The sequence below is a fragment of the Artemia sp. Qi Xiang Cuo genome, chromosome 3 (genome assembly GCF_049724085.1).
Source record: "Artemia sp. Qi Xiang Cuo chromosome 3, ASM4972408v1, whole genome shotgun sequence".
In the NCBI taxonomy this organism is placed as follows: domain Eukaryota; kingdom Metazoa; phylum Arthropoda; class Branchiopoda; order Anostraca; family Artemiidae; genus Artemia; species Artemia sp. Qi Xiang Cuo.
This window is the reverse complement of record NC_142796.1, coordinates 7396923-7423771: the sequence shown is the minus strand read 5'-3', so window position 1 is coordinate 7423771 and position 26849 is coordinate 7396923. Positions and strand designations below refer to the sequence as shown.

At 35.0% G+C, this 26849-nt stretch overlaps 2 protein-coding genes across 3 annotated transcripts in view; both read right to left on the bottom strand.

The window, feature by feature from the left end:
- LOC148953711 (unconventional myosin-XV-like) overlaps positions 1–26849 on the bottom strand; it is a 548203-nt gene that overhangs the window by 434691 nt on the left and 86663 nt on the right. Inside the window, exon 3 of the mRNA XM_089108456.1 lies at positions 2602–2690. Within this exon, the coding sequence (XP_088964582.1) occupies positions 2602–2690 (89 nt within the window). The remainder of the gene's footprint in view (positions 1–2601; positions 2691–26849) is intronic.
- Positions 5103–24011, bottom strand: LOC148953712 (uncharacterized). Of its 2 annotated transcripts, none has more exons than XM_089108451.1 (2): positions 23872–24011; positions 5103–7198 (listed from the first exon to the last, which is right to left on the bottom strand). In XM_089108451.1, the coding sequence occupies exons 1-2, from the start codon at positions 23885–23887 to the stop codon at positions 5538–5540; spliced, it is 1677 nt and encodes a 558-aa protein (XP_088964577.1). In that variant the 5' UTR covers positions 23888–24011; the 3' UTR covers positions 5103–5537. The 2 variants fall into 2 exon arrangements, with proteins under 2 accessions (XP_088964577.1, XP_088964578.1); XM_089108452.1 differs by having other exon boundaries at positions 23829–24000.

Here is a 26849-nt window from a genome sequence, read left to right as displayed (position 1 = left end):
TAACGTATGTGAGGGGGGTTCTCACCCAAGTCAATACCTCGCTCTTTACGCTACAGTTTTTTTTTAGTGCTTTCAAAAGAGCTATCTATTCTAATTAAACGACCTTTGTGATTCAGGGGTTTGTGAATCAAATTTTTTTTTACTTTTAACGTGAAGAACGTGTTATTGACTAAGGGGAGAACCCCCTCATATACGTAATACCATATACGTAATAAGAAAAAACAATAAAAAAACAAGCGGTACGGCTCAATAGTAATCGAAACTTTTAAAAACGGAATTTGATGTCAATAAATGTATCAAAAGAATGTATTTATAATGCTGATTCTAAATATATAAATTTTATCAAGTTTAGTATTACTCATCAAAGGCTACGAGCCTGGGAAAATTTACCCGATTTTTTAAAGAGGGGGGAAACATCCCCTACAAGTGAAAGAATTTTAATGAAAATCACACCGTCAGATTCAGAGTATCAGAAAACCCTATTACATAGGTTTCAAGCTCATATCTTCAAAAATCTGCAACTTTGTATTTTTTGCCAGAAGAAAAATATACGAATATAGAAGTTAGTTACGTAAGTTAATTTGTAAAGACATCCATTTAGCAAAAGAAAAGTAAAGTTTTTATGCAAAATTTGTTTACTTATTCAATGACGGTTAGCCAAAATAAAAGCTGCATTAACTAAAAAACGATCAGAAATTAAATAAAAAAAACAAGTTTTTTACACTGAAAGTAAGGAGCGACATTAAAACTTAAAACGAACAGAAATTATTCCGTATATGAAAGGGGCTGTCCCCTCCTCAACGCCTCGCTCTTTACGCTAAAGTTTGACTCTGTCTCACAAATTTATTTTTTAAAACAATAAAAAACTTTAGCGTAAAGAGCGAGGCGTTGAGGAGGGGACAGCCCCTTTTATATACGGAATAATTTCTGTTCGTTTTAAGTTTTAATGTCGCTCCTTACTTTCAGTTTAAAAAACTTGTTTTTTTTTTATTTAATAAATATATAAACACGACATAATGTTGTAAATATAAATATATAAATACGACAATAAAATAAATTTATATTTAAGTAATAGTAATTAGATGTATTTTAATAAAGTAAATATTCTTCTTCAAGCAGAGGTGAAAAAAAGTTATATTGGCATTCTTCACTGAATATGAAATAGGTTTCCTATATAGTTTTAAGTTTTATAAATATTTTCAATAGCTTCTTGGAGAATATAATGTAAATTTCTAACATATACAAATTTTCCAAGAGATTCTCTAGTAAGAATTTAGAGAATATCAATTTCAGTTAGGTACACCAGTCAGAATTCACACTGCGATGTGGGGATACAGGGGGGGGGGATAGAGGAATCTAATGCCTCTCAAAATCTCTTAAGTTCTTACGATTTTATAAAATTAGCCTTTTTTGCTGCTTTTAAGGGCATCTATAAATTTCATTTATGCTTAGGATTCTGAGTTAACCGGTAGGAAGCAGGTAAATTATGGAAGGATTAAAGAGGAAATAATGGTTGTTCCCATTTAGTAAAAAGGAAGAAAAGTTGATTTTAACAGAAGCTAGCCCACTGTGGTTTAAATGGATAAACATAATAACAAATAAGTAAGTATTTTGGTTATAATAGTAAATATATTCATTTAATCGATAAAAGTTCCATGTTCAAGTACTGGTTAAAATGCACTGTTGGCATTCTTTGCCGAATTCAAAAAAATAATCCAATTTTTTTCAACTGACAGCAAGGAGCAGCCTTAAAACTTAAAATGAACCGAAATTATTCCGTATATGAGGGGCTTGCCCCATCCTCAACCCTCGCTCTTTACGCTAAAGTCTTAAAATTCTTGAAAAATGCTTCTCATTCAAATTTAATGTTCATTGAGCTTGAGCAGTGTTTGTTAAAAATTGTGACAAAAAGTGCTTGTGTTTGAGCAGTATTTGTTAAAAAATTGTGACAAAAGTGCTTGTGCTTGAGCGATATTTGTTAAAAAATTGTGACAAAAAGTGCTTGTGCTTGAGCGGTATTTGTTAAAAACTTGTGACAAAAGTGCTTGTGCTTGAGCGATATTTCTTAAAAAAATTGTGACAAAAAGTGCTTGTGCTTGAGCAGTATTTGTTAAAAAAATGTGACAAAAAGTGCTTGTGCTTGAGCAGTATTTGTTAAAAAATTGTGACAAAAAGTGCTTGTGCTTGAGCAGTATTTGTTAAAAACTTGTGACAAAAAGTGCTTGTGCTTGAGCGATATTTCTTAAAAAAATTGTGACAAAAAGTGCTTGTGCTTGAGCAGTATTTGTTAAAAAAAATGTGACAAAAAGTGCTTGTGCTTGAGCAGTATTTGTTAAAAAATTGTGACAAAAAGTGCTTGTGCTTGAGCAGTGTTTGTTAAAAAATTGTGACAAAAAGTGCTTGTGCTTGAGCAGTGTTTGTTAGAAAATTGTGACAAAAAGTGCTTGTGCAGTGTTTGTTAAAAAAATGTGACAAAAAGTCTGCTTCTGGGGCGAAACAATCAGTTGATGAACAAAGTATGAATATGTTGATTGGTTGCATACTTCCTCGTCATTTTAGTAGTAAATCTTATAGCGGATCAAACTGAAAAAAAAAACTTACTCAATGTTAATCATATCTTCTACGCCATAAGGTCCCAAGTCTTCTCGCTTTTTGATGCTGGATATGTTGCTTAATGTGAACACTTTCGGCTGAAAAAAAAGACAAATAAGCTAAACAAAATCTCAAAAATCAAGTTTGTTTATCGCCAACATGTATGCAATAACACGACAATAGACATCCTCTTCCAACAGTGGGCTCCAGAGCCCAAGAAACAAATAAGGAGAAAGAAAAACAAAATTCTTTTCTCCTCAAAACGGTAAATGGAAATAAATTTGACACGCTAAAACGTAATACTTTGTACTGGAAATAAATCTAAGTACAAGTTACATACACTTAAATCTACATATTAATAAATTTATTACATTGGGGATGCTCAGCAATTTAGGGAAAGGATTTAATGTTTTTCTTATTGCACTATAATAATTACTAAATCCTGTTTAACTAAACCCAGGTATTTGAGTTTATTTCGAGTTATCATGAGCTGCCCCAGTTATACTAAAATAGAATCGTGATTATAATAAAATAATAAAAAATTTAATAATAAAATGAAGAAAATTCTAATTTATTAAAACAAAATAGTGACACTAAAATAAAGTTTGTGACGAAGAATCTTTGCCATGACGATGCGTCCAACAGAAGGAATCACAGATAGGTAGGAAAAACCGTTAGCTAGAATAAATTACCGTCAGTGTGGGAGTTGAGCCCACGAGTCCTGGATAACTAGCAGAAGCTAGTTGTCTTTTAAAAAAGCTTACTTTTTTCAAGGGGCTAGACAGAAGGTTCGACTGGACGGATATAAGGTAAATCTAGACTGTATAATTCTTTACCAATTAGGGGTATCAATTAGACGGGGAGAATAACCCTCTAGACTCTTCCCCCCTTATTTAGAAAAATACCCTTCTTCAGTAGTTTCGTCAGGAAAAATCGAAGATTGGTGAATTAGCGCCCCTGTTACCACTAAAACCTGCGTTTAATTACTATTTTGGTTTTATTTATTGGATAAATGATATGAATGTTGCAAGACATCGTGGTTGCAAGCTTTATAAGACAAAAATTTAAAATATTTCGGTTCAATCAACTGAATACTGCCAAGCATATCAATTATTTTTGCTTCATCTTTAATTACTTAAAAGGACATAAGCATGTCAAGATTGGTGTTATGCCAAATAGGCAAAAGACCAATTCTTAAAAACTTAATGGAGAGTAGAAAAATTTTTGTCAGCAAATCAATGTCTCAAAAATGTACGGGTCAACAACAGCGTTGCCAAGTTGGTACAAATGTACAATCTAGAGGTCCTGGCAAAATGCGTCACGTTTGAAATTTTTTTATACAACAAAACTATCCGATTCAAAAGAATACTGGCCAAAAACAGCGCTGCAGACGCAGTACAAATGTATAGTTTAAAGGTCCTGGCATAATGTGTTTTTTGAATAATTTATAAGTAGGACTCTTTATCAAAATAATTTATATTTTGACTGCTCACTATGCTATACTGGTGAATGTGGTAACTTTTAAATGGCGCTATCTAAGGATAGAAAATTTTCATCCAATTACTGGATAAGTTCGTTATTCTTGATTTCCCAAAAAAAAATGTAAGTACCAAGGACATGAAAACTAGCATATTTCCGCCTGAACCCATCTTAGGTCTATCTCTATCTGAAAACCATAGCCTTCTAAGATTTTCCAAATTGGTTGCTTATAAATTATGAAGTTTCTACGGCAATACCATATTTTCACCGGTGTTTCCACTTTGAACCGTGAAATAAACAAGCAAAACTAATTGGAAATTTAACAACGCTCTACGTCACAAAAAAAATTCCAAAGGAAGTTATACCAGCTTAAGGTGTTTGATGCCTTATGCTCTTAGCTTATATTTAGCGGATTTTTCGCACATTTTTCTTTTTTTCAAGTTTGGCACCCATTATTAGCAAAAACTGCATAACTGCATATAGAGACATTTTTAATTAAAATTGAGTTCCTGATTTTTCCTAATATTACAAGATATACACGTTTGTGCAAGTTTCCGTTTAATTAGTCCAAACAGTTTAACGTCGCTTTCACTGCCCTTGGTATTTCAAACTTACTGATATGCATAAGGACCGATCAAAGGGGCGAGCAGCCGGGAAAGCTGGCCCGGGTACCGTGGATGGGGGTCCGTGGCTGGGGGTTACCCACTTTGATCAAATGTTCCACTTCGATTCGACTTTTTTGTTTATATTTGAGTGGGGAGGGGGAGGGGTGTCGTGATTAATTTTTCCCAGGGTACCACCAACTCTAGGAACGGCTAAGATATGCATAAATGGGGCATCAAACTACAATTTATTGCAAAAAAAAATATCGCAACTGAGTACTTAAAAAACTAAATTAAGAAAAATAAACTAAATATTAAAATTAGACAAATAAGTTACGTAAACAAAATAGAATCTTACATGTTTTTTGCAGAACGAAACGACAATATCGCCAAGACTAGGAACTGAATATGTTACTGGCGGAAGTCCAATCATGTTACTTCTTTGTCTGGCCTTACTACCAGTCCCCAATGCTTTATTGGTACCCACGTTTCCACTATTCAATGGTTCTACGGGTTCTTGAGTCGCTGCAGTTAGCTTCAACGACAGCGTTTTTTCAACATCATCTGGAGAAATTTCACGAAAATTCACCGGAATCTCAATGTAATTGCTGGAGCAGGAAGAACATTTTCCCTTAGTTTTCCCATCTTCACAAGTGCAGATGATAAGGGTGCTTGATTGTTCTATCTGCTCCTCATCTGAACTGCTATTTCTTTTAGCTCTTCTAGCCTTCCTACGGTCGAACCATGATGCGCATAATGCAGCATCCTTTCCAGAGCTCGAGGAGGTAATCCGTTTTAATGAATTTATTTTTGACACTGGTATCTTTGTAGTCTCAATAGCTGATTCCTCTTTTTTTTGCTTTGTCAGGGTGGAAGTAGCAGCTGGGCCTTCCTGAAAATTAGGACTGAACTCGCTAATTGCACTCTTAGACACCTTTTTAGATCGAAGTGGTCGGATAAAAAGGTTTTTAAAGGAGGTCCTGCGTTTTTTTTCTTTTCTTCAATATTTGTCATCTTTTCTTTTGAGGATTGATTTTTCTTCAGAGTTGTGTCTTCGGTATCATAATCAGGTGGTGGTATTTCCATTATTTCATCACTGCTACTATTTACGCTGAATTTCAGTTCGTCAGAGGACGCAAAGCTACTAACACTCTTAGAAACACTCGCAAAAGTGTTGAGGCTTGTTTGCTCCTTGTGACTCTCCTCTTTTACCTCGTGGTGTTGCAACTTTTTTGAGGGACTACTTTCTTCCAGCTGATAGTTCTTTGAGTCATCTTTCAAATAGCTCTGAGCACCATCCTTCATCAATAAATTTGTAGAACTCATTTCCAGTAGTTTACTCATTTCTTTTACCATTTTTGGACTAGGATCTGCGACATTCATTGAGTGTGATACGTCCTGATTCATGTCGTCCCGTGTCTCATGAACAGTAGCTTCAACACATAGCAAATGTGCTTCATATTTTGCATCTAATTTTCTTTCAAGGTAAGGTTTACTTTCTAATTTATTCAATACATTAGAGTCAATTAATGAAATATTATCCTCCACGTCATTAGACAATTTGGGCCTGTCTTTTGATCCCTGTCTATACTTAGTTTCTTCTCGACCATGATCAGTGGATAAATTTTCTTCGAATATGTCTTGCGGTGTACTTATTTTCAAGTTTGCTAAATTATCAGAAACTTTAATCACATTAAGCCCACAATTTTTCGCAGTAGCATCAAAGCCTTCTAGTTCTTGAACACTTTTGCATGTTTTCACGATAGGGCCACATTTAGCAATACTATCCATGACTGCAACAACATTTGGATTTGATATAAGAAGCGTCTCATTATCCTTGGAGTCTACTGCACTCACTTTAAAACTTTCATTCGTTTTTTGGGGTAAATATTCCCTAGTCAAGGACTCATTTTCACTTTCACTCATTTCACTTGACTTGAGCATTTCATTGTCTTTCAGTTCAGCTGAAATTCCACCATTCACTAACGCTGCCACCACAGTGTCTCTTTCTTGATGTGTATTTTGACCCAGTTTATTCATAGCCAAGTCATCTGTTTCAGTTTTATACTCAGCCAACACTGCATCAAGATGAACCGTTTTCAAACGACTCGATGGATCGCCAGTATTTGATAGCTCAAAACAATTATAGTCTTCCCCTTGACTCAAATGATCTGCGAGCTCAAAACGAGTAGTAGAAATTTCATTTGCTGAATCAATAGCATCATAGCACTCACTTAGTTGAATAAGAGGAGGCACATCACTTATATCTCCGCTTAAACGCCTAACTGTTTCAATAATCTCTGACTTCATAACCACTGTACTTTTCACGTCGATATTCAAGTCTTGTTTAAATTTTGAAGGCTTTTTAGTTTCTGAAAAACTGGTAACCATCTGAGACCCAATAGTATCTGTTTCAGAGTCAAAACTTGTTGTTAAATCATCTAAAGACATATCTGTGTCAGGGGTTGATCCACCTATCACCCTGTCTTCATCTCCGCCTATTTGAAGCATTTCTTCGCTTTTCCCTATAACAACAGATGTTTACATGTCCACCAAAAAAAAACCTTGCATCCAGCAAGGTTGTATAGTCAATTGCATCTGGCAATTCTGGCCCCCAGAAACATGGAAGCCTATACATAAAACTTTCCTTCTGAAACATACAATGGGCATAAGACAGTGTGTTCCCAAGTTTGCCCCCCACACCCGCCCATAAATAACCTGAGCCTAATCAATATTAAAATTTATGCTGTGTCCTTACACCATCAACATTATGCATGGTATATGGGCTACTTTCCTAGCCTGGCTTTCTTAAATACAGAGCCAAAGAAAAGGGATGTTTAAATTGAACATTTAAATATTAATTTTACCCCGTTACGCTTTACTTGCCATAAGCTCAGTAGTGTAATAAGGTTCAAAAAATGATACGCCTTAGGAAGCTTATACACATAGTAGCTTTTTGAAAGATAAGTAAAATAGCATAAAACAGAAATCAAAAGCAAAACACCTTTTAAGTACAGGTATGTTATAGAGTCGAGATATATCTCTAAAGTTTACGAAAAAGTTTCTAATAATTTTTCTGAGACAATTTAGTCTACGTTTGATAGGAGAACATCAATAAAGTAGCTATCAAACCTTCAGAGTGAAGGTTTATAGCAAACTTTTGAAAGTTCTTCTCTAAGTCCAACTGAATAGCTAGACAGTCTAGAGAAGGGTAGCCTCACTATGGGCAAATTTCACCCTCCACAAGATTAATTCTATGAATACCAGAAAAGCGTATTTGTTAGCTCAATAGCCCTTTCCAAAGCTGCCTGTAGCTACGCAGATCCTAAGGTCTTCACAAACCGGCGCAGTCTCTTCCCGTCATGTCATCGGAAGAAAATTAAACCTACTGTTTCTTTCTACTCATTTTAGCTTGTTTTAGCAAAATATCTGGACATAGAAATGGAAATACAATGTTTCTACCAGCTCCATGGGTTACTCTTGTTACAAGAGCTAGAGAAACGGAAGGGCAAATTTATCTATATATAACACCAAGTCAATTTCATGAAACTCTAACTGTTTACAAGAAATGTGGGCAATGGAACCGTCAAGTTTATTGGGTCAAGACGAACCTTTTCAATACTTTCTGTCAGTTGGTAAAAACTGAGTCCAGAAACATTGATCTACAAAGCACCACGGTTTTGCTGCAATTTTACCTATTTTAACATTGTTGATGGATTTTACTGGTTATACTAAAATTTTGCCCAAATATAAGTGTCACTCGCTAAAACAGTCTGCACAAAGAGTCGGTAATTTTCATAATTCACCTTATTTCTCGAAATACCGAAATAAGCTTATTCTGAACATCTAATAGTCGGCATCAGAGATAAATAGAGAGTTTGCTTGTAAAAACAAGCATATGCTATTGGTAAGATTTTCGGTATAGGGTTTACGGTGCAAGAACAGAAAAACAGAGAGATTACTTGAGAATCTGTTAATGGTGAGGGCAATGATTGTGCTATATGGTTTACGGTGCAAGCACATCGAAACAGACAGATTACTTGGAAAATATGTTTATGGTAATGTCAAGGATCACGGCATGTAGTTTATGATACAATAACAGAGAAACACAGAGGTTACTTGAAAAATATGTGTATGGTAATGGAAAGAATTGGGGTATACAGTTCACAGTGCAAGAACAGAGAAATTAAGAGAGATTACCTCTTAAATGTGTTCATGGCACTGGCAAGAATTACGGTATACGGGTTACGGGGCAAGATCAGAGAAACAGAGAATTTACTTATAAAAAATATTGTGACTCAAAACTTTCTACTGGCTCAAAATTTATGCGTATCAACAAGCATATGGGACGGCTGACGTCACTAAACAAACCAATTAAAGCACACTTTTGTAACTCGGAAGGATAGAATCTCGCTTTTTCTCTTTGTCGATACTGAACCACACAATTATTAGTTCGGGAAATTTAAACTTTTATTAAAGTTTGCATATTTTTTCAAATTGTTTGGCTAATTACGACAATATTAGAAAAGTATGCAAAACTATTGCATGCAATATTTCAAGGTCTGGTTTGCCCTGGCTTATTAGAATTAATTTCATTCAAAAGACAACAAACATTCATCATGCTAACTTTATGCACCCAATCGAAAATAAAAAGTATTTCGCTGATAAAAAAAAAAAAAAAAAAAAAAAATTGTCATGCTATCTTTATGCGACCAATCGAAAGTAAAATTGTCTACGGTAATTATGCACGCCATATTTATAATACATACTTAGGAAAGCAAAAGCATGAAAAAGTTGCATTGTACACATCAATGGGTATAATTACTTACATGCTGTGTTTAGTCTATATACCAGTTAAATTAACGTTTAAATTAGCTGGTTGAAGTTAATTCTAATCAAAAGAAAATTTGTCACTGCTTGACATTTTATCCCTGATTGGTAATTTGTCATAAATTGCCAGACAATTTGAAACAAACGTCAAATTCGTTATTCGGAAATTGGCGCGTCTATTTAATGCTTATAACCGCATTCACACGAAAGAAACTTACAGAATATATAGTGAGTATTGGACAGTTGTTTTGACGATTTTTGTTAAAATAGTTTAAAAAAGAATTTGACTTTTGGCTTAAGTTATTCAAAAATATTTTGCTTTTTAGACGTTTTTTCTCTCTTTTTTTGTGTATGATTCCTTTGAGTCTATTTAGTCTTTTTAATCAATTTATTGTATCTAACTTTTTCATTCTGTTTTATTTAGTGCTTAAATGAATCGTATTTCTTCCTCCTCCATTACAGGCGTAGGAAGCTTTGGGGGTTTAGTACCGTTTGTCCATTGTATATTTGATTAATTATGAACAAATCTTATCTTATCTAAATATAATAGTGCTTTGATTTTTACCCTTTTTTAATTCTTTTTTTTGCCACAATTTTTTTCAAAACTTTGCTTGTTTGTCTTTTTGTTTTTTTCTCTGCCACTTTTTTTTTGTAATTCTGTATAGTTGATCAATCTCCAAAAGCAGCTTATCAATGCCACCAATTTGCGATTCCTTTATACCTGAAAAAAAAGTGTCTCAGCCCACCTCCCCAAAACACTTAATTGTGAACAATTCACAGCTTATTTTAAAGTTGAAATTACTCTGATTGTTTCTCAGTGGGCCATATATGTTTCAACATAGACTTGGCTCAGGGTGTTGTCAGAGCACAGTTTCTAGAAATGAAGGGGAGGGACTTAAAATTAAATTGGAAAAAAATGTATGATCCTCCTACTATTTTCAACTTTTCCAAGAAAGGGGGAGGGGTCAGGTCAGTCTTCGGGGCACATGCTTCTTTGAATTATCAAGGGTGTTTCAGAAACTGGGTGAGACTCTTCAAGGTATCCTATCTTCTCAGGCATTTGCAAAAAAATTCAGTCCTCTGACATGAAAGAAAGAACGAAACCACTTTTTGTCAATCTTAAGTTTACAAAAACATTTATTTGTGTTATTTTTATTATTTAACTTTTATTAAGTTTTTTTCTGAACTGGAATAAGTCCACTTCAATTTTAACACAAACTCAGTGTTGATTAGTTATTTAATTGGAATTGAATGTCCAACTGGTTAGACATTCAGAAAAGGAGGACGGAGTTGGATATTAAAAGAAAATGAAAAGTGAATATTTTCTTGGATCCTTTCAAGCATCTTATGGAAATTCCAGCTTTCTGTATCTGTCCAGTCTTTCTGGGACTCGAGGGGATAAGATAATAGTTTACTTAAATTACACCGCATAACTTGAGGGACACTCATGCTTAAAGTAACCATTGGGGTCAGAGGCAAATATGGCCTTGCAAGTAGGTCATAGCTCATGTAAACTGGAGGATCGGCATTCTTGACAAAGATTTAGACGTAGATTCTGAGGAGGTTCAACGAGGTGGGATTTTGGGCATGTGAGGCACAGGCAAACTTGGCCTCGGAAGTGTGAGGGGGGGGTATAATTTAGAACTGGCCATACACAATCCCTGAGTTACATGTAATGTCTGCCAACTAGCGCAAGGAGAAAAACCCTTGTAGTACGATAATTCAACCGCAGTGTTCACCGAAGCAAAAAAGAAGTTTATTTGTATCAAGTAGGTGTAAATTCAATGATGTGAATCAGTGAAACTGAATACATTCAACGCTTCAATGGTTTTCCTAGATGACATTACTCGCAAACAAACAGAAATAAATAAGTAGGTAGATTAGGAGGCTGTAAGCTACTTCTGCCCCAATTATAGAGTCCCCGTCTAAGTCCTGATTACGCAGCCATATTTAGTGTCTTTCTTTAGGCGTTCGGAACCCGTAATATCTTGGTCAAATAACAAAGACTTTTGATCATTAATGGTCAAGTTAAAACAAGACTAAAATGTCTTGAATCCGGCTGCAAAAGACTAACAACAGAAAAACAGAAAGTTTACTTGTAAAAAGACTCAAATATCTTTTGTTCTTTTTAGTGACTCAAATTTAACCTAACAACAACGAATAGATACAACAACAGATAAAAAAAAAAAGGTAGTGTTATTTTGTTATCTATCAGACACGCGCTTAAGGAGTAGTGTGATTACGTAAATACGTCACAAAAATAAACCAATGGAAATTAAGCACACTCTTAAACAAGGAAATATAGGAGAGTAATCTCTTAAATTTGTAATTAATTGACTTGTTACAGCAATCCTTCACGATGGCATTTTTCATTGTGGTCAGAAGATGCAGAATTTAAGTCCGTACCGGGTCTGCCATCTAATAACAGTCAACAATATACAAGGGAGGCAATGCAACATCCCCGACATGTGGTGTGCGACCCAAATTACCAACATTTGAGAAAACGCTAGGTGTCTCAACTTCGATTAGTTTGTTCCGGTTTAAAAGAAAGACCTCCACCAACATTTCCCCATTTCAATACTTATTTTTTTAATGAATCTGTTTTGATTTTGGGTAGTGAAATTGTAAAGTTTAAACTAGTAAAATAAAGCCTATATAATAATTAAGTATATCCGCAAGCCCGCTTACTTTTATACATAAGTAAAGCAAAGACGTAAAACCAGCCTCAACAGCTCATTCGATGGAAAATGTGATCAATAAAGCTTTTAATCGAAGAGACATAGAATCGCATAGAATTGAGCCCCACATTTCATTTTTTTTCTGTGGATAAAACATACGTATTTTCAATATCTTGAGGGATCGAGTTGATATTTGCAGGAAAAGTTTGTTTTGTGGAGGGAGGGGGGTCAGTTTCAAATTTTATGGTAGGGACAAAAAAATATCTACAGTCCTAAAAATAGAATAAATGCTTAAATTTGTCTTCCTTTTTTCTTTTAAAGCTGTTGCCTGACAGCTTTGCTGCTAGTTTTAGAACAATAACCTGTACTGTTCTATTAGATGTAAGACGCGATATTTCATATAGCGAAGCTAATAAAAGAAACTAGTCAAACAGGTTCTTTCAACGGAGAATTAATGCCGAGCATTGCAAAAAGTAGTTTATATTTCCGTTTATGATATTTAAACTTTAGTTTTTTGGGGTTTAGGAGGGAAAAGGTACCTAGGTTGAGTTCGTTTAGGTTAGATTAGGTTACGTATTTAATATATGCCATGCTATGCTATGCCCCACCCCCCAAATGTGCAAATATATAGCAGAAATATGTTATTAAACTAGAATATTTTCATCATATTTTGTTTTATTTCATTAGCATTAACCAAACTTTACAGATTTTTATCCTATCTGATCTTCTTCGCATTATCGCGTGTCTTATAGCTAAAAGAACAGTATCCAATAACCGCAATTCAGACAGTTTTGAGCGACTACCGTGGTAAGGATTGTAAATACCAGAAGGTAGTTAATCTGCTCTGTCCAATCCCTAAGAGTCCAATTTAATCCTTTTCCAATTCGTTCATCCGCCAATCTGATAATAGAGAACAGGTAAAATTCAAACTGGACCGTTATAACCCTTATTGTTCTCAAGCTATTCAGCCGAAATTAGCAACAGTTATTAAAGGGGTACCTTTTCGCCAGATGCACTAGGCGTGTTTTCTGGCCATCAAACTAATAAGATTTTATTTCTGATGAAATGAAAATAGATTTAAGCCTGTAAGAGGTTTAAGGCATTATTTCTCAGGCGTTTTGGGTTACACTCAAGACATTTTCTCCTTGGATCAAAAAAAGTTTCCTATTCAAGGTCATTTCTTTATATGTGGATAAGGAGCCCTAACATCCCGTGGTCGGGATTTGATCTTATGTTATTAATTAGTATTGAAAAAGTTTTGTTTTTAATTTTTTATTTCTTTTACCCAACTAATGTGCATGTGCTTGTATGCCAACATGTAAACTGCAAGCACAAAACACACATGTACGTTATTCATCTATTTTCGCACTACCCTTCTAAGGAAAATAGGCCGCGTGCACAAAATCAAGAAAAATAGTTATCTGGAATCTTTCTTATTTATTTTAATGTAAACCGTGCCCGAGGTACTTCTAAAACTAAAATCGGGCATCGTATGATACATGATCTTTTTTTTTTTTTTTACTAGGCTACTAGATCCTTTAAAAGGAAATATAGGTGCGATATGATCAAAGCCGTGTCTAGGGGGAAAGAGAGTTCATGGGGTTTGACCTCCCTCCTCTAAAATTTTCATCCAACTCTTTAAAACGTAACAAATATGTATATAAACAAGTTTTCGATGTTTTAAAAAGAAAATTATTGTAAATAATTGTACAAAATCCTGGATGCGCCCTCGGATATGATTTACAGCTTAAAATACATTGTGTTGCATCTGCGGCACTCTCCTTTCCCATCGTAGTTTGGGCATATCAAGGAGTTTGACCCCCCCCCTCCCCACACTTTCCCTGTCTTTGCTTCTTCCCCTTACCTTGTGCTGCGCAAGTGTTTTCTCGCACACTTGACAGAGATGCATAAAGTCTTGATAACAGTGGATACACCAATAGTGATGCTTATTCAAAATATATAAGAAAAAATTCAAGTTTAATATTACCCATCAAAATTTACGAGACTGAAAAAAGTTGTCTAATTTTTTTAAAAGGGAGGAAACACCCCCAAAACATCAAGCGTTCTAAATGAAAATCATACCATCAGATTCAGCATATCTGTAGATTTGAGTTTTTTGCCAGAAGCAAGATCACGGATGCGTGTTAATTTGTTTTTTGTTTGGTTTCCCCAGGGATGATCGCATAAAACCAGGGATCCTACAAGACCAGGAGAGGGCTTATTTTATCGGAAACCAAAAGTTATAGTTCCCTTTTTAACTGACCAAAATTATTGGAGAGCAGCTAGCCCCCCTCCCCCGCACCTTTTCTTATCTTTGAGGATGACTTGACCCTCCCTCCAGTGCCCCTGGGGGAAGGGCTGCAAGCTATAAACTTTACCCACTGCTTAGCCTGCATATTGTGTTGGCTATTGTGAAGTATACCAATATTTTTCGGGGGGAGGGGTCTGGTGGAGGGATGGAGCTTACATTATTATTGTTCCATTTAAACGGCCCTTGTTTTTCAGGAGTCATTCTCAAATAATTGGAACAAAACTTCAAACTTCAGGGTAAAGAGATAATTATTAAGGAGGGAGAAACTCCCCTCATATACGTAATTATTTCGATTCGTTTTAAGTTTTAATATTGCTTCTTACTTTCAGTTTAAAAAATTTGTGTTTTTAGTTTAATCCCCATAAAGGCAGCGCTTTATTGGGTAATATATTGAGACATTTAATTATTATTTATTATTAAAGTACCATTAATTATTTATCATTAATTGTCATAATTGTTACTTTTAATTGGCACCATTAATTGGTACTTTAATAATTAATTATCATTAATTATTGAAGTACCAAGGACAGTGAAAATGGAATCTTATTAGTTGAAGTGGTTAAGTGGAAAGTTACACAACCACATACACCTTTAAAAATTAGGAAGAATTAAAACCGGGAATTTAAATTTTAATTAAAATTAAAAAAAAAAATTAAAACCGGGAAATCAATTTAACGACGGAATAGACATATGCAGTTCGGTGGCAGTTCGGGTAGTAGCGGACGCCAAATTAAAAAAAAATAAGAAATGCGGCTGAAAAATCAGCAAAAATTGGCTTACAAGGCTAAATATTTTTGGATGTAGCGGGCCCCTAACTTAAAAAAGAAACGCTGGTAAAATATCAGCAAAAAATAAGTTTGAAACCTTTGGAACCTAACAGTGTAGGAAAGTCTATCTTTCCTTGATGTCGCTGTCTTTGGGAATAAACATATTTTTAATGTTTGAATTTTCACGGACGAAAAGCGATGTCAAACTTGATTAGTTTTGTTCACTTGCTTTCAGATCTCAACATAGCGACATTGATAAAAATGTGGCATTCCCAAAAAACTTAGTAATTTTGAAACAACCAAAAGTTTTTTTTTAGAAATTACAGGTTTCTAAGAAGAATAGAACTAAGATGGGCACAGCGGTCAATTTTTTTATTTTTAATGTCCTTGGCATTTTAAACATGTACTGTATTGTCATGGTCTTGTGGCTATATTTTTGAAAGTTTTGTCAAGTTAGATTTAAGCTTAACTCCATGCTTTTAGGATTTGTCAAAACCTCAAAAGGCAGATGTGAACAACAGTCCGACCAGTGCATTACACTAAAGGTTAATTGAAAAACATTTCATAGTCTTAATTTCATTGAGGAGGGGGGTATTTATGTCCTACAATTAACTTTCAGTCAATGGTCAGACGATTTTATACTATATCAGCAGATTTACAGCTAATGTAACTAAGATGGATGTTGTGACATTTTGGTCTATGACATTTGGTTCACTTAAGTCTCCCCTCCCAATTACATTAGTGGGCGGAAGCATATGCAATTTAGATATTTTGTATATGTTATACAATATTCCACATTTCAAAAAGGATCTTATAGCTTTAAAAAAAATTTTGGATTTCACAAAATCTCAAACCTCCTCCTCCTCCTGGGTCAGACTTCGAAAAAATGAGGGCTGCATTCAGTATTTAAGTGGAGGATATTAAAAAGAAGAGCCGTTACACGCATGTACGAACGATGTAATTTTGGGGAATGTGCAATTTATCAGATCCCAAAAAACAGATAAAGGGATAAAAACGGGAGATAAACCGTTCAGCTCTTCACATATAGGGGGGGGGGGGGGTCCAGAATGGCCTCTCCTGTCCACCTGCCTATCCTAATTGATCAATGATTGAGAATGTACTCTCCTGTCACCTGTCTATCCTAATTAATAAAAATATTTATTAATGTTTGGTTTACCGAAGACTGACTTAATCACACATAATTACTGACCAAAAAAATATTACGCATAAAAAAAATTGTTTAAATATGAAAGTCAAAAATATTAACCTAACTACCTTGAAAATTTTCAATAATTAGTTTTTGCTACCACATTTATGCATTACTTTTATTACTTGCTTGCGTCCTTGGAGCACTGATTTAATTACTAACAAATTAGGAGAAACTACGGTGTTCCTGCGCTAAAATTAGTCTATTCTCAGTTTTGTTGATTTACTATAATAACCAGGCGAACAATACAGTCACACTTGTTGACAAAGTTAAATTATGCAACGGCAACAGCGCCAATTTTAGATGTCATTCATAATTCTTGAGCAATGTTGATCTTCCCAGCGAAAGAGTATGGAAGTTTATATAGAAACTGACGCCAGAACAAATAGAAAAATCAGTAACACCATCTAGCGTTTGGCGACTTTATTTGTCCCAAAAGCTCCACATACTTCATCTCTTCAGGTACTTTAAATGCGGAAAGCGGAATTCTATTAGCAATAGGCCGACCATCTAGAATTTAACTGGGCCTACTTAACCTGCCAAGACTTTTTTCAAGCTAGAGCCTAGGCAGACTTGTGCAAACTAATTATTTGCTTAAAACAATCCTTGAAAGTATAAAATACTAGTTAATTATCAACTTCAGAGAAAATTTCAACTTTAATCCTATAATAGTTCAGACTGATTATAGGAATTAATCAATTTTCTTAGAAATTTTCTGCTTTTTAAATAAAATGGTTGGACACTACACTTTTAGTGCGATTAAATAGAAAAACAAGTTTTTTTCAACTGAGTATATGGAGAAGTATTAAAACTTAAAACAAACAGAAATTATTACGTTGTAAGGGGTGTCGCCCCATATTCAGCACTTTGCCTTCCACGCTAAGTTTGAATTTTATGACAATTCTGAATGACCTATGAATTACGGAGGCCATTTAATAAGAATAAATAGCTCTTTTAAAAGTACTAAAAAACTTTAGCGTAAAGAGCGATGTATTGACTAGGGGACGAACCCCCTCATAGGCGTAATGATCTCTGTTCGTTTTAAGTTTTAATGTTGCTCCTTACTTTCAGTTGAAAAAACTTGATTTTTTTATTTAATTTCTGATCGTTTTATAAATAATAAGGGGAAATCCGACGCCCCCTTCATAGGAATGTCACTTCCCATATGGAAACATCCTCCATAGAAAGATCCTTCCACTTAATCCCCTCGTCTGACCACCCCCCCCCCTCCACCGGAAGAAATTCCTCCTGAAAACGTCAGTATACTTCCCAATAACCAATACCATTTGTAAACAATGGACAAAGTTCATAACTTGTAGCCCTTCCCCCGGGGAATGTGGGGATTAAGTCAACCTCAAAGACATAGTTATTGGATTTTTGACTATGCTCAACAAAATGGCTATCTCAAAATTCTGATCGGGTGACTTTGGAAAAAATGAGCGTTGGAGGGGGCCTAGTTGCCCTCCATTTTGTTTGGTCAATTAAAAAGGGCACTTAAGAAAGTCCGTTCGAATGAGCCCTCTCGCGATATTCTAGGACCACTGGATCGATAAGATTACTCCTGGCAAAAAAACAACAACAAATAAACACGCATCCGTAATCTTTCTTCTGGCAAAAAATACAAAATTCCACATTTTTGCAGATAGGAGCTTGAAACCTCTATAGTAGGGTCCGTTCACCTCAACCTTTATTCAATTTAAATTCAACCCACATGCAATTAAACCCCATGCAACTCAATACTTTTAACTCAACCTCCATTCAATGAAACCCAACATCTATCCAATGCAACCGAACCTAAGATTTGAATGGTTTACTTAAACGGGGGGGGGACCTTACAATGAAACAATGAAAACCTTATTCCTTATATGAAAGGGGATGTCGCCTCCTCAACGCCTCGCTCTTTACGCTAAAGTTTGACTTTCTCACAACTCTATTTTTCAAACAATAAAAAACTTTAGATTAAATAGCGAGGCGTTGTGGAGGCGACAGCCCCTTTCATATAAGGAATAAGGTTTTCATTGTTTCAAAAAAATAAGAGTTGTGAGAAAGTCAAACTTTAGCGTAAACAACGAGGCGTTAAGGAGGGGACAGCGCCTTTCATATACGGAATAATTTCTTTTCGTTTTAAATTTTAATGTTGCTCCTTACTTCCAGTTTAAAAAACTTTCTTTTTTATTTAATTTCTGATCGTTTTTTATTTAATACAGCTTTTATTTTGGCTAACCTTCATTGAATAAGTAAACAAAATTTGCATAAAATTTTTACTTTTCTTTTGCTAAATGGCTGTCTCTAAATTTTGTTCTGACGTAATTTACAAATTAACTTACGTAACGAACTTCTATATTCGTATATTTTTCTTCTGGCAAAAAAAACGAAGTTGCAGATATGAGCTTGAAACCTATGAAATAGGGTTTTTTGATGCGCTGAATCTGACGGTGTGATTTTCATTAAAATTCTTTCACTTGTAGGGGATGTTTCCCCCCTCTTTAAAAAATCAAGTAAATTTTTTCAGGCTTGTAGCCTTTGATGAGTAATACTAAACTTAATTAAATTTATATATTTAGAATCAGCATTATAAGCCCATTCTTTTGATACATTTATTGAGATCAAAATTCTGTTTTTAAAAGTTTCGATTACTATTGAGCCGTATCGCTTGTTTTTTTTTTATTGTTTTTTTATAAGTATATGTTATTACGAATATGAGGGGGTTCTCCCTTTATTCAATACCACGCTCTTTACGTTAAAAGTATAAAAAAAATTAATTCATAAACCTCTTTTGAGAGCACTAAAAAAACTGTAACGTAAAGAGCGAGGTTTTGAATTGGCGGAGAACCCCCTCATATACGTAAAAATTTCTGTTCGTTTTAAGTTCTAATGTTACTTCTTACTTTCAGTTGAAAAAACTTGTTTTTTTTTATTTAATTTCTGATTGTTTTTTAAATAATGCTTCGAAATCCGGTGCCCCCTTCATAGAAATATCCCTTACCCCAAAGAAACATCCTCCACGGAAAGATTCTCCCGAGTAACCCCCTCCTCCACCCCCCCCCACCAGAAAAAAATTCTTCCTGAAAATGTCTGTATACTTTCCAATAACCAAAACAATATGTAAGCAATGGGCAAAGTTCATAACTTGTAGCCCTTTCCCTGGGAACTGTGGGGGATTAAGTCATCCTAAAAGACACATTTATTAGATTTTTGACTATGCTGAACAAAATGGCTATCTCAAATTTTAATTGTGTGACTTTGAGAAAAAAATGAGCGTGGGAGGGGCCTAGTTGCCCTGGTTTTTTAAACAAAAAAAACTTTAGCGTAAAGAGCGAGGCGTTGAGGAGGGGACAGCTCCTTTCATATACGGAATAATTTCTGTTCGTTTTATAAAAACAGCAATCATGAAAAATATATACGCCATCATGTGTATTTGGATACTACATGGGGTATGGCAAAACTATAAAACTATTAGTTTTAATGTGGACACCGACTTTGCCCAATTATGGCGGTAAGTGCCTTTTGACATAGAAGGCAAGAAAACTGAAGAATATTTGCAAAAACAAGGAATTACAATTATGCAAAACACAAAAAGCAACAAGTTCCTAATGTTTTAAAGAGGAAACAAATGACCAAATATTCAAATATTTTTAATACGTACATTAGGGGGTTCACCCCTTAGTCAATACCTTGCTCTCTAAGCTTAAGTTCGAATTTTGTTCCAACTCTTTAAATATGACCCCTAATCACAAAGGCCGAATAATTAAAACAAAATTTTCATATTCGTTTTACTTTTATTTGGTTAAGTGGTTTTCTCGAAACTTGTTTATTTTTATTTACGGACGTTTTTATTACTAATAAATATACGTAACTTACGAATTAACTTACGTAATGAGCTTCTATGTTCATATATTTTCAATACGTATATTAGGGGGCTCGCCCCCTAGTTAATACCTCGCTCTGTAAGCTAAAGTTCGAATTTTGTTCCAATTCTTTAAAAATGACCCTTAATCACAAAAGCCGTTACTTAGAATAAATAGCTCTTATGAAAGTACTAAAAAATCTTTGGCTTAAAGAGCGAGGTATTGACTAGGGGGTTAACCCAATCATACACGTAATATTTTCTGTTCATTTTAAGTGTTGATGTTACTCCTTATTTTCAGTTGGAAAACTTTTTTTTATAATTAATTTCTGATCTTTTTTTAAATAATACTGGGAAATCCGGCGCCCCCTTCATAGCAATGTCCCTTCCCCGGGAAAACTTCCTTCATGAAAAGATCCTCCCATATAACCCCCGACCCACCCCCACCCCCTACTACCAGAAACAATTCCTCCCGAAAACGTCTGTATACTTCCCAATAACCAATAGCCTACTATATGTTAACATTGGGTAAAGTTCATAACTTTCAGCCCTTCCCTTGGGGGCTTCGAGGGATTAAGTCATCCTAAAAGACATTGTGATAATACTTTCGACCTTGCTGAACAAAATTACAATGTCAAAATTTTTATCAGATGACTTTGGGAAAAAAATTAGCGTGGGAGGGGGCCTAGTTGCCCTCCATTTTTTTTGTCACTTAAAAAGTGCACTAGAACTTTTAATTTGCGTTCCAATGAGTCCTTCCATGATATTTTAGGACTACTGGGTTGATAAGATCACCCCTGGGAAAAAAAAAAAAAAAACAAAAAAAAAAATAAAAACGCATCCGTTATCTTTCTTCTTGAAAAAAAAACATAAATCCAAATTTTTTCAGATAGGAGCTTGAAAACTCTAAAGTAGGGTTATCTGATACGCTGAATCTGATGGTGTGATTTTCATTAAGGTTCTATAGCTTTTAGGGGGTCTTTCCCCCTTTTTTCGAAAATCAGCCAAATATTCTCAGTCGCGTAACTTTTAATATGTGAGATTAAACTTGATGAAACTTATATATTTGAAATCAGAATTAAAATCTGATTCTTTTGATGTATTTATTGGTATCAAAATTCCATTTTTTAGAGTCTCGGTTACCATTGAACCGGGTCGCTCCTTACTTACAGTTCGTTACCACGAACTGTTTGATTTTAGTCAAAATTCAGTCTTCAAAAATTGGTCTAGATTAGTTAGATAAAGCCTTGAAAGATTTCTCCCCTTCAGTCTAGGCTGGTAGGCCTACTGGTGTCAGTATTCTTTACCCTCTACTCAATTTTAAAGTTGCCACCAGGGGTGCATCCAGGATTCTTTTTAGGGGGGGGGGCAATATAGGTTGATCCGATAAACTTGTGCAAGGAGCAAGTTTAGTTTCTTTTCGTTTTATTTTCTTTTCGACCCTAGTACCAGTTTTCACTCTTATAAACCCTCCTTATTATTTGGTATTGGCTAAGATATAGTGTGTATTTAAAGGCGGAAATTATAATCAGCAGTAAAAAGTCAAAAAGTGTTTTACATAATTTTGTTTCCTGGTGTGGATAAGCCTCCCTCTCATTAGGGGATCGTACTTGGAATCTCCATATTTTATCTATTTACATAATTATAAGAAGGAAATGATCGAAATTATCAACATAAAGAATGGGTCACTCTTGACTTGTTGATATTTTAAAATATTCTAATTACCTGTTATTACCTCCCAAGAATTACCAAGCTCGTATTTCTGTCAGATTGAAAACTATGTCTGGGGAAGGCACACTCTCTGGCTGGGAGCATTTTGGTCCATGACTCCCTTATTTTACTATACATTTTTACATATTTTTGCATTCACTTATTTTTGGCAGATTTACAAACTCCCCCCCCCCCCTCTACCATCCAGAAGTGAACCAATGCGAATGCGCCTGGCTTAAGGATGGTTAAAATGAGTCTTTATTGCCTTCCATTTCCCGATCGTCTTTGTCTTGGGTTTCAGACTACCTGGATCCCAATCCTTCTTACAGTTTTATTACGTACCAAATTAATTATTTCCCGTAAAAAATGTACATCAAACGAACACTATCGCAACTAAATTATATTCAACTTTTCAACGAAAAAGGCTTAACAATAAATTCATTATTTTAATACTTTTCTATAGTGATTTTTAAAGATAGGTGGCCTGTTTATGGACAATATACTTGCTTATTACCCCCTCCCTCCATGGGATTATACTTAATTACTTTCGATGTCAAATGTCAACATTTGTGTATCAGTCAGAAGGGGTTTTGATCTAATGCCCCGAATCAACATGCGTAGATCATTTTTAAGAGTGGAAACTAGCCCTAAGATGTAGAAAATATTCCCTACAAATTGGAGCCGTTTATTTAGAAACTTGGTTGAACAGAGGAGGTTATGGGTATGGGGAGAGGAGGTATGGGGCGAAGATCAGTGTTGACAATTCTCATCTTGGACATATCAACCAGGCAAGACTAGCTTAGCCCTTTAAAGCTGAAGTGTGCCGAGCTCAATCGAATAAACATGAATCTCCAATAATTTTATGCCGGCCCCTTTTCAAAAGATAAAACCACGCACGGACGCAGGAACTCCATCGGGGGGAGGGTGGAGTAATTAAAAAATGACATTTTGGATGAGAAGTGCCGAGAGATTTGGAATTTGAGGGGGAGCCCGACACCCCCCTACGCACGTACAAGGATACAATGCATAAACAAACATGAAATAATATTCTTTTATTTCAGAAAATTTCTACGTATTTATGTTCAGAGCCATTTCCATTGTTGCTATGCTCCAGCCCCCACCCCTTCCCTTATACCTGGATATACCTAGGCTATATCCCCAATTTTTCTGATTTTCACGTTGCAATTTTTCAAATTAGTATTAATTGGTTTTACGACCCAATTGTTGATGAGAAATACACGCACAAAAATAATTCAAACCATCAAAATCAGAAAAATGGTTTATATAGCCAAGGGCTATATCAACGCGTTATGTGGGAGGGGGAGGAAGTATGTAGTTAAACTTAATTAAACTGGAAGCATTTATGTGTATTCTGAATGTAATAAATTACTAATTTCCTTATTATAGTGCTTACTTCAGAACGGTGGCGTGAATTCATGAAAATTTAGGAGGGAGGGGGGGCAATGTATTTTTCCATGATCTATGGGAGGATAGTTTTTCAATTGAAATACCAAAATAAAATGCATTTTCAATGTAAATACCAAACAAGGTATTTTAAAATGTAAAATACCCCCCCCCCCAATGACACACTGAGTCAGAAGAATTCTACTCTGTTCGAATCTTCTAATCTAGTAAGACTAGATTAGAAGATATCAAATTTGAATACAATAAGCCTTCTTAACAACTCAAAAGAAAATCTTTCTTTCTTGATTTCCTGACTCCTAGTATTTGACTACCAATGAAGTTAAGTCCAAAAAGACACACTTAAAGCACATATGTGTGCATGAATATATCAGCTAACTGACCGGTCATATTTGGGTATATCCAAATAAAATTAATTTGAATCACCAATATAAAGTTCCATTCACAAAAATCACGTTCACTCCTAAATTTCACAAAATATCACTCTTTTCATCGCACATGTATTTTATCCTTATACAGCGTTCATTATTTCATCAATATTGCGTCAACACAACAAATCCGCTTTGGGTAGCTAACTGGTACCAAGTTAACTTACACCTGCATTCTGACGGGTATTCTTTTGCATAGGAATTTAAGACTGAATTCATTAGGTGTGGATATACCTTGGGCACTAATTTCAAGTTCTTCAGGTTATGTGTAGATATTAGTCAAATTAGGTAGCGTTGACATTTTTTATTGTGACCAGTACCTTAACCTGCATCATCACCACTATCATCATTGATATTTTCTAGCATCTTGGATAATTATCAAATACAGTATGAAAGCTGTTCTCAAAGGGAGAATCAGCAGATAATTGTAGATCAGAAACATTGTAGATAGATATATAATTTATATACGGTGATCAGAAAGATCGAAGAGTGATTCAACATGTATTGCTTTGTTGATCCTTAAGCCTAAAGGTCGTACCTGACATTTTCAAGTTTCTGAAATAATTGGCAAATACCGTTTTGAAGCTGTTTTCGAAAGGAGGATGAAAGAATCAAAGAGTGATTCAACATGCACGGCTTCGTTGATCGTTACGCCTAAAGGCCGTATCTGACATTTTCAAGCCTCTGAGATAATGAGCAAAAGTTATTTGGAAGCAGTTCTCAAAGGGAAGATCAGCAAAGATTTGTAGATCAGAAAGATCAAAGAGTAATTCAACATGCATTGCTTTGTTGATCCTTACCTCTAAAGGTCGTATCTGACATTTTCAAGTTTCCAAAATAATTCGCAAATACCGTTTGGAAGCTGTTTTCAAAGGGAAGATGAAAAGGAACAAAGAGTGATTCAACATGCATGGCTTCGTTGATCGTTACGCCTAAAGGCCGTATCTGACATTTTCAAGCCTCTGAGATAATGAGCAAAAGTTATTTGGAAGCAGTTCTCAAAGGGAAGATCAGCAAAGATTTGTAGATCAGAAAGATCAAAGAGTAATTCAACATGCATTGCTTTGTTGATCCTATACCTCTAAAGGTCGTATCTGACATTTTCAAGTTTCCAAAATAATTTGCAAATACCGTTTGGAAGCTGTTTTCAAAGGGAAGATGAAAAGGAACAAAAGAGTGATTCAACATGCACGGCTTCGTTGATCGTTACGCCTAAAGGCCGTATCTCGACATTTTCAAGCCTCTGAGATAATGAGCAAAAGTTATTTGGAAGCAGTTCTCAAAGGGAAGATCAGCAAAGATTTGTAGATCAGAAAGATCAAAGAGTAATTCAACATGCATTGCTTTGTTGATCCTTACCTCTAAAGGTCGTATCTGACATTTTCAAGTTTCCAAAATAATTAGCAAATACCGTTTGGAAGCTGTTTTCAAAGGGAAGATGAAAAGGAACAAAGAGTGATTCAACATTCATGGCTTCGTTGATCGTTACGCCTAAAGGCCGTATCTGTTGATTCGGCCTTCAGCCTCTGCGATAACTAGCAAATGCCATTTGCAAGCAGTTCTCAAAACAAGGATCAGCAAAGAATTGTAGATCAGAAGGTTCAAAGAGTGATTCAGCATGTAGTGCTTTGTTGATCCTTATGCCTAAAGACCGTATTTGATATTTTCAAAATTCTAAGGTAATTGGCAGATGCCGTTTGGAAGCAGTTCTCAAAGGGAGGATCAGCAAAGAATTGTCGATCAGAAGGATAAGAGTGATTCAAAATGTATTGCTTTGTTGATCCTTATGCCTAAAAGCCATATCTGACATTTCCAAGCCTCTGAGATAATTGGCAAATACCGTTTGGAAGCAGTTCTCAAATGAAGGATAAGCAAAGAATTATCGATCAGAAAGTTTAAAGAATGACTCAACATACATTGCCTTGTAGACTCTTATGCCTAAAGGCCGTATCTGACATTTTCAAGCTTTTGAGATAATTGGCAAATGCCGTTTGGAAGCAGTCCCCAAAAGGAGGGTCTGCGGAGAATTGTAGATCAGAAGAATCAAATTATGATTCAATATGCATGGCTTTGTTGAACCTTACGCCTAAAGGCTATTTCTGATATTTTCAAGTTTCTGAAATAATTGAGAAATACCGATTGAAAGCTGTTCTTAAAGGGAGAATCAGCAGCAAAATACCGATTCAGAGGACCAAAGTGTGACTGAGCACCGATCGCCATGTTAATCCTCCTTTTTAGAACAACTTAGCCAACGGTTTTGAGCAACTATTTCAGACGACCTTCAGCCACGACAGTGACGAAATGGTCCCAGTGTCTTGCGCTATACATAATGACGCATATAAATACCTTACAATAATACTCAAATATTTAAAAGATCAAAATACTGTTTCATCATATAAATGAAGAAAAACAAACAAAGAATTAAAAAGAACAATTTTTTCTCAAGACGACAAAGCCAAAGAAACTACTTTTCCCCTCAGACATGTACACAGACAGGGTTTTAAACTTGGGGCTACTCGCTTTGATTTCTCAAGACCTTTCTTATAATTTTTCAATTGCTCTCTATAGACATTTCTCGATCTCCAGGGGCTTAGCTACAGCATAATTATTGAGGGGAGGAGGGGGGTAGGAGGGGTCCATATGGAGATAGTCAAGGGACATGGGCTATATAATAATTGTTTCACCAAATTATTTGAGGGGACCCCCCCCCCCCCCAAACGACGCCCCTGCCTATTTCCATAATATTCCTTCTATAATGAGACGACAACATATATAAAAGTTATATATATATATATATATATATATATATATATATATATATATATATATATATATATATATATATATATATATATATATATATATATATATATATATATATATATATATATATATATATATATATATATATATATATATATATATATATATATATATATATATATATATATATATATATATATATATGTATATATA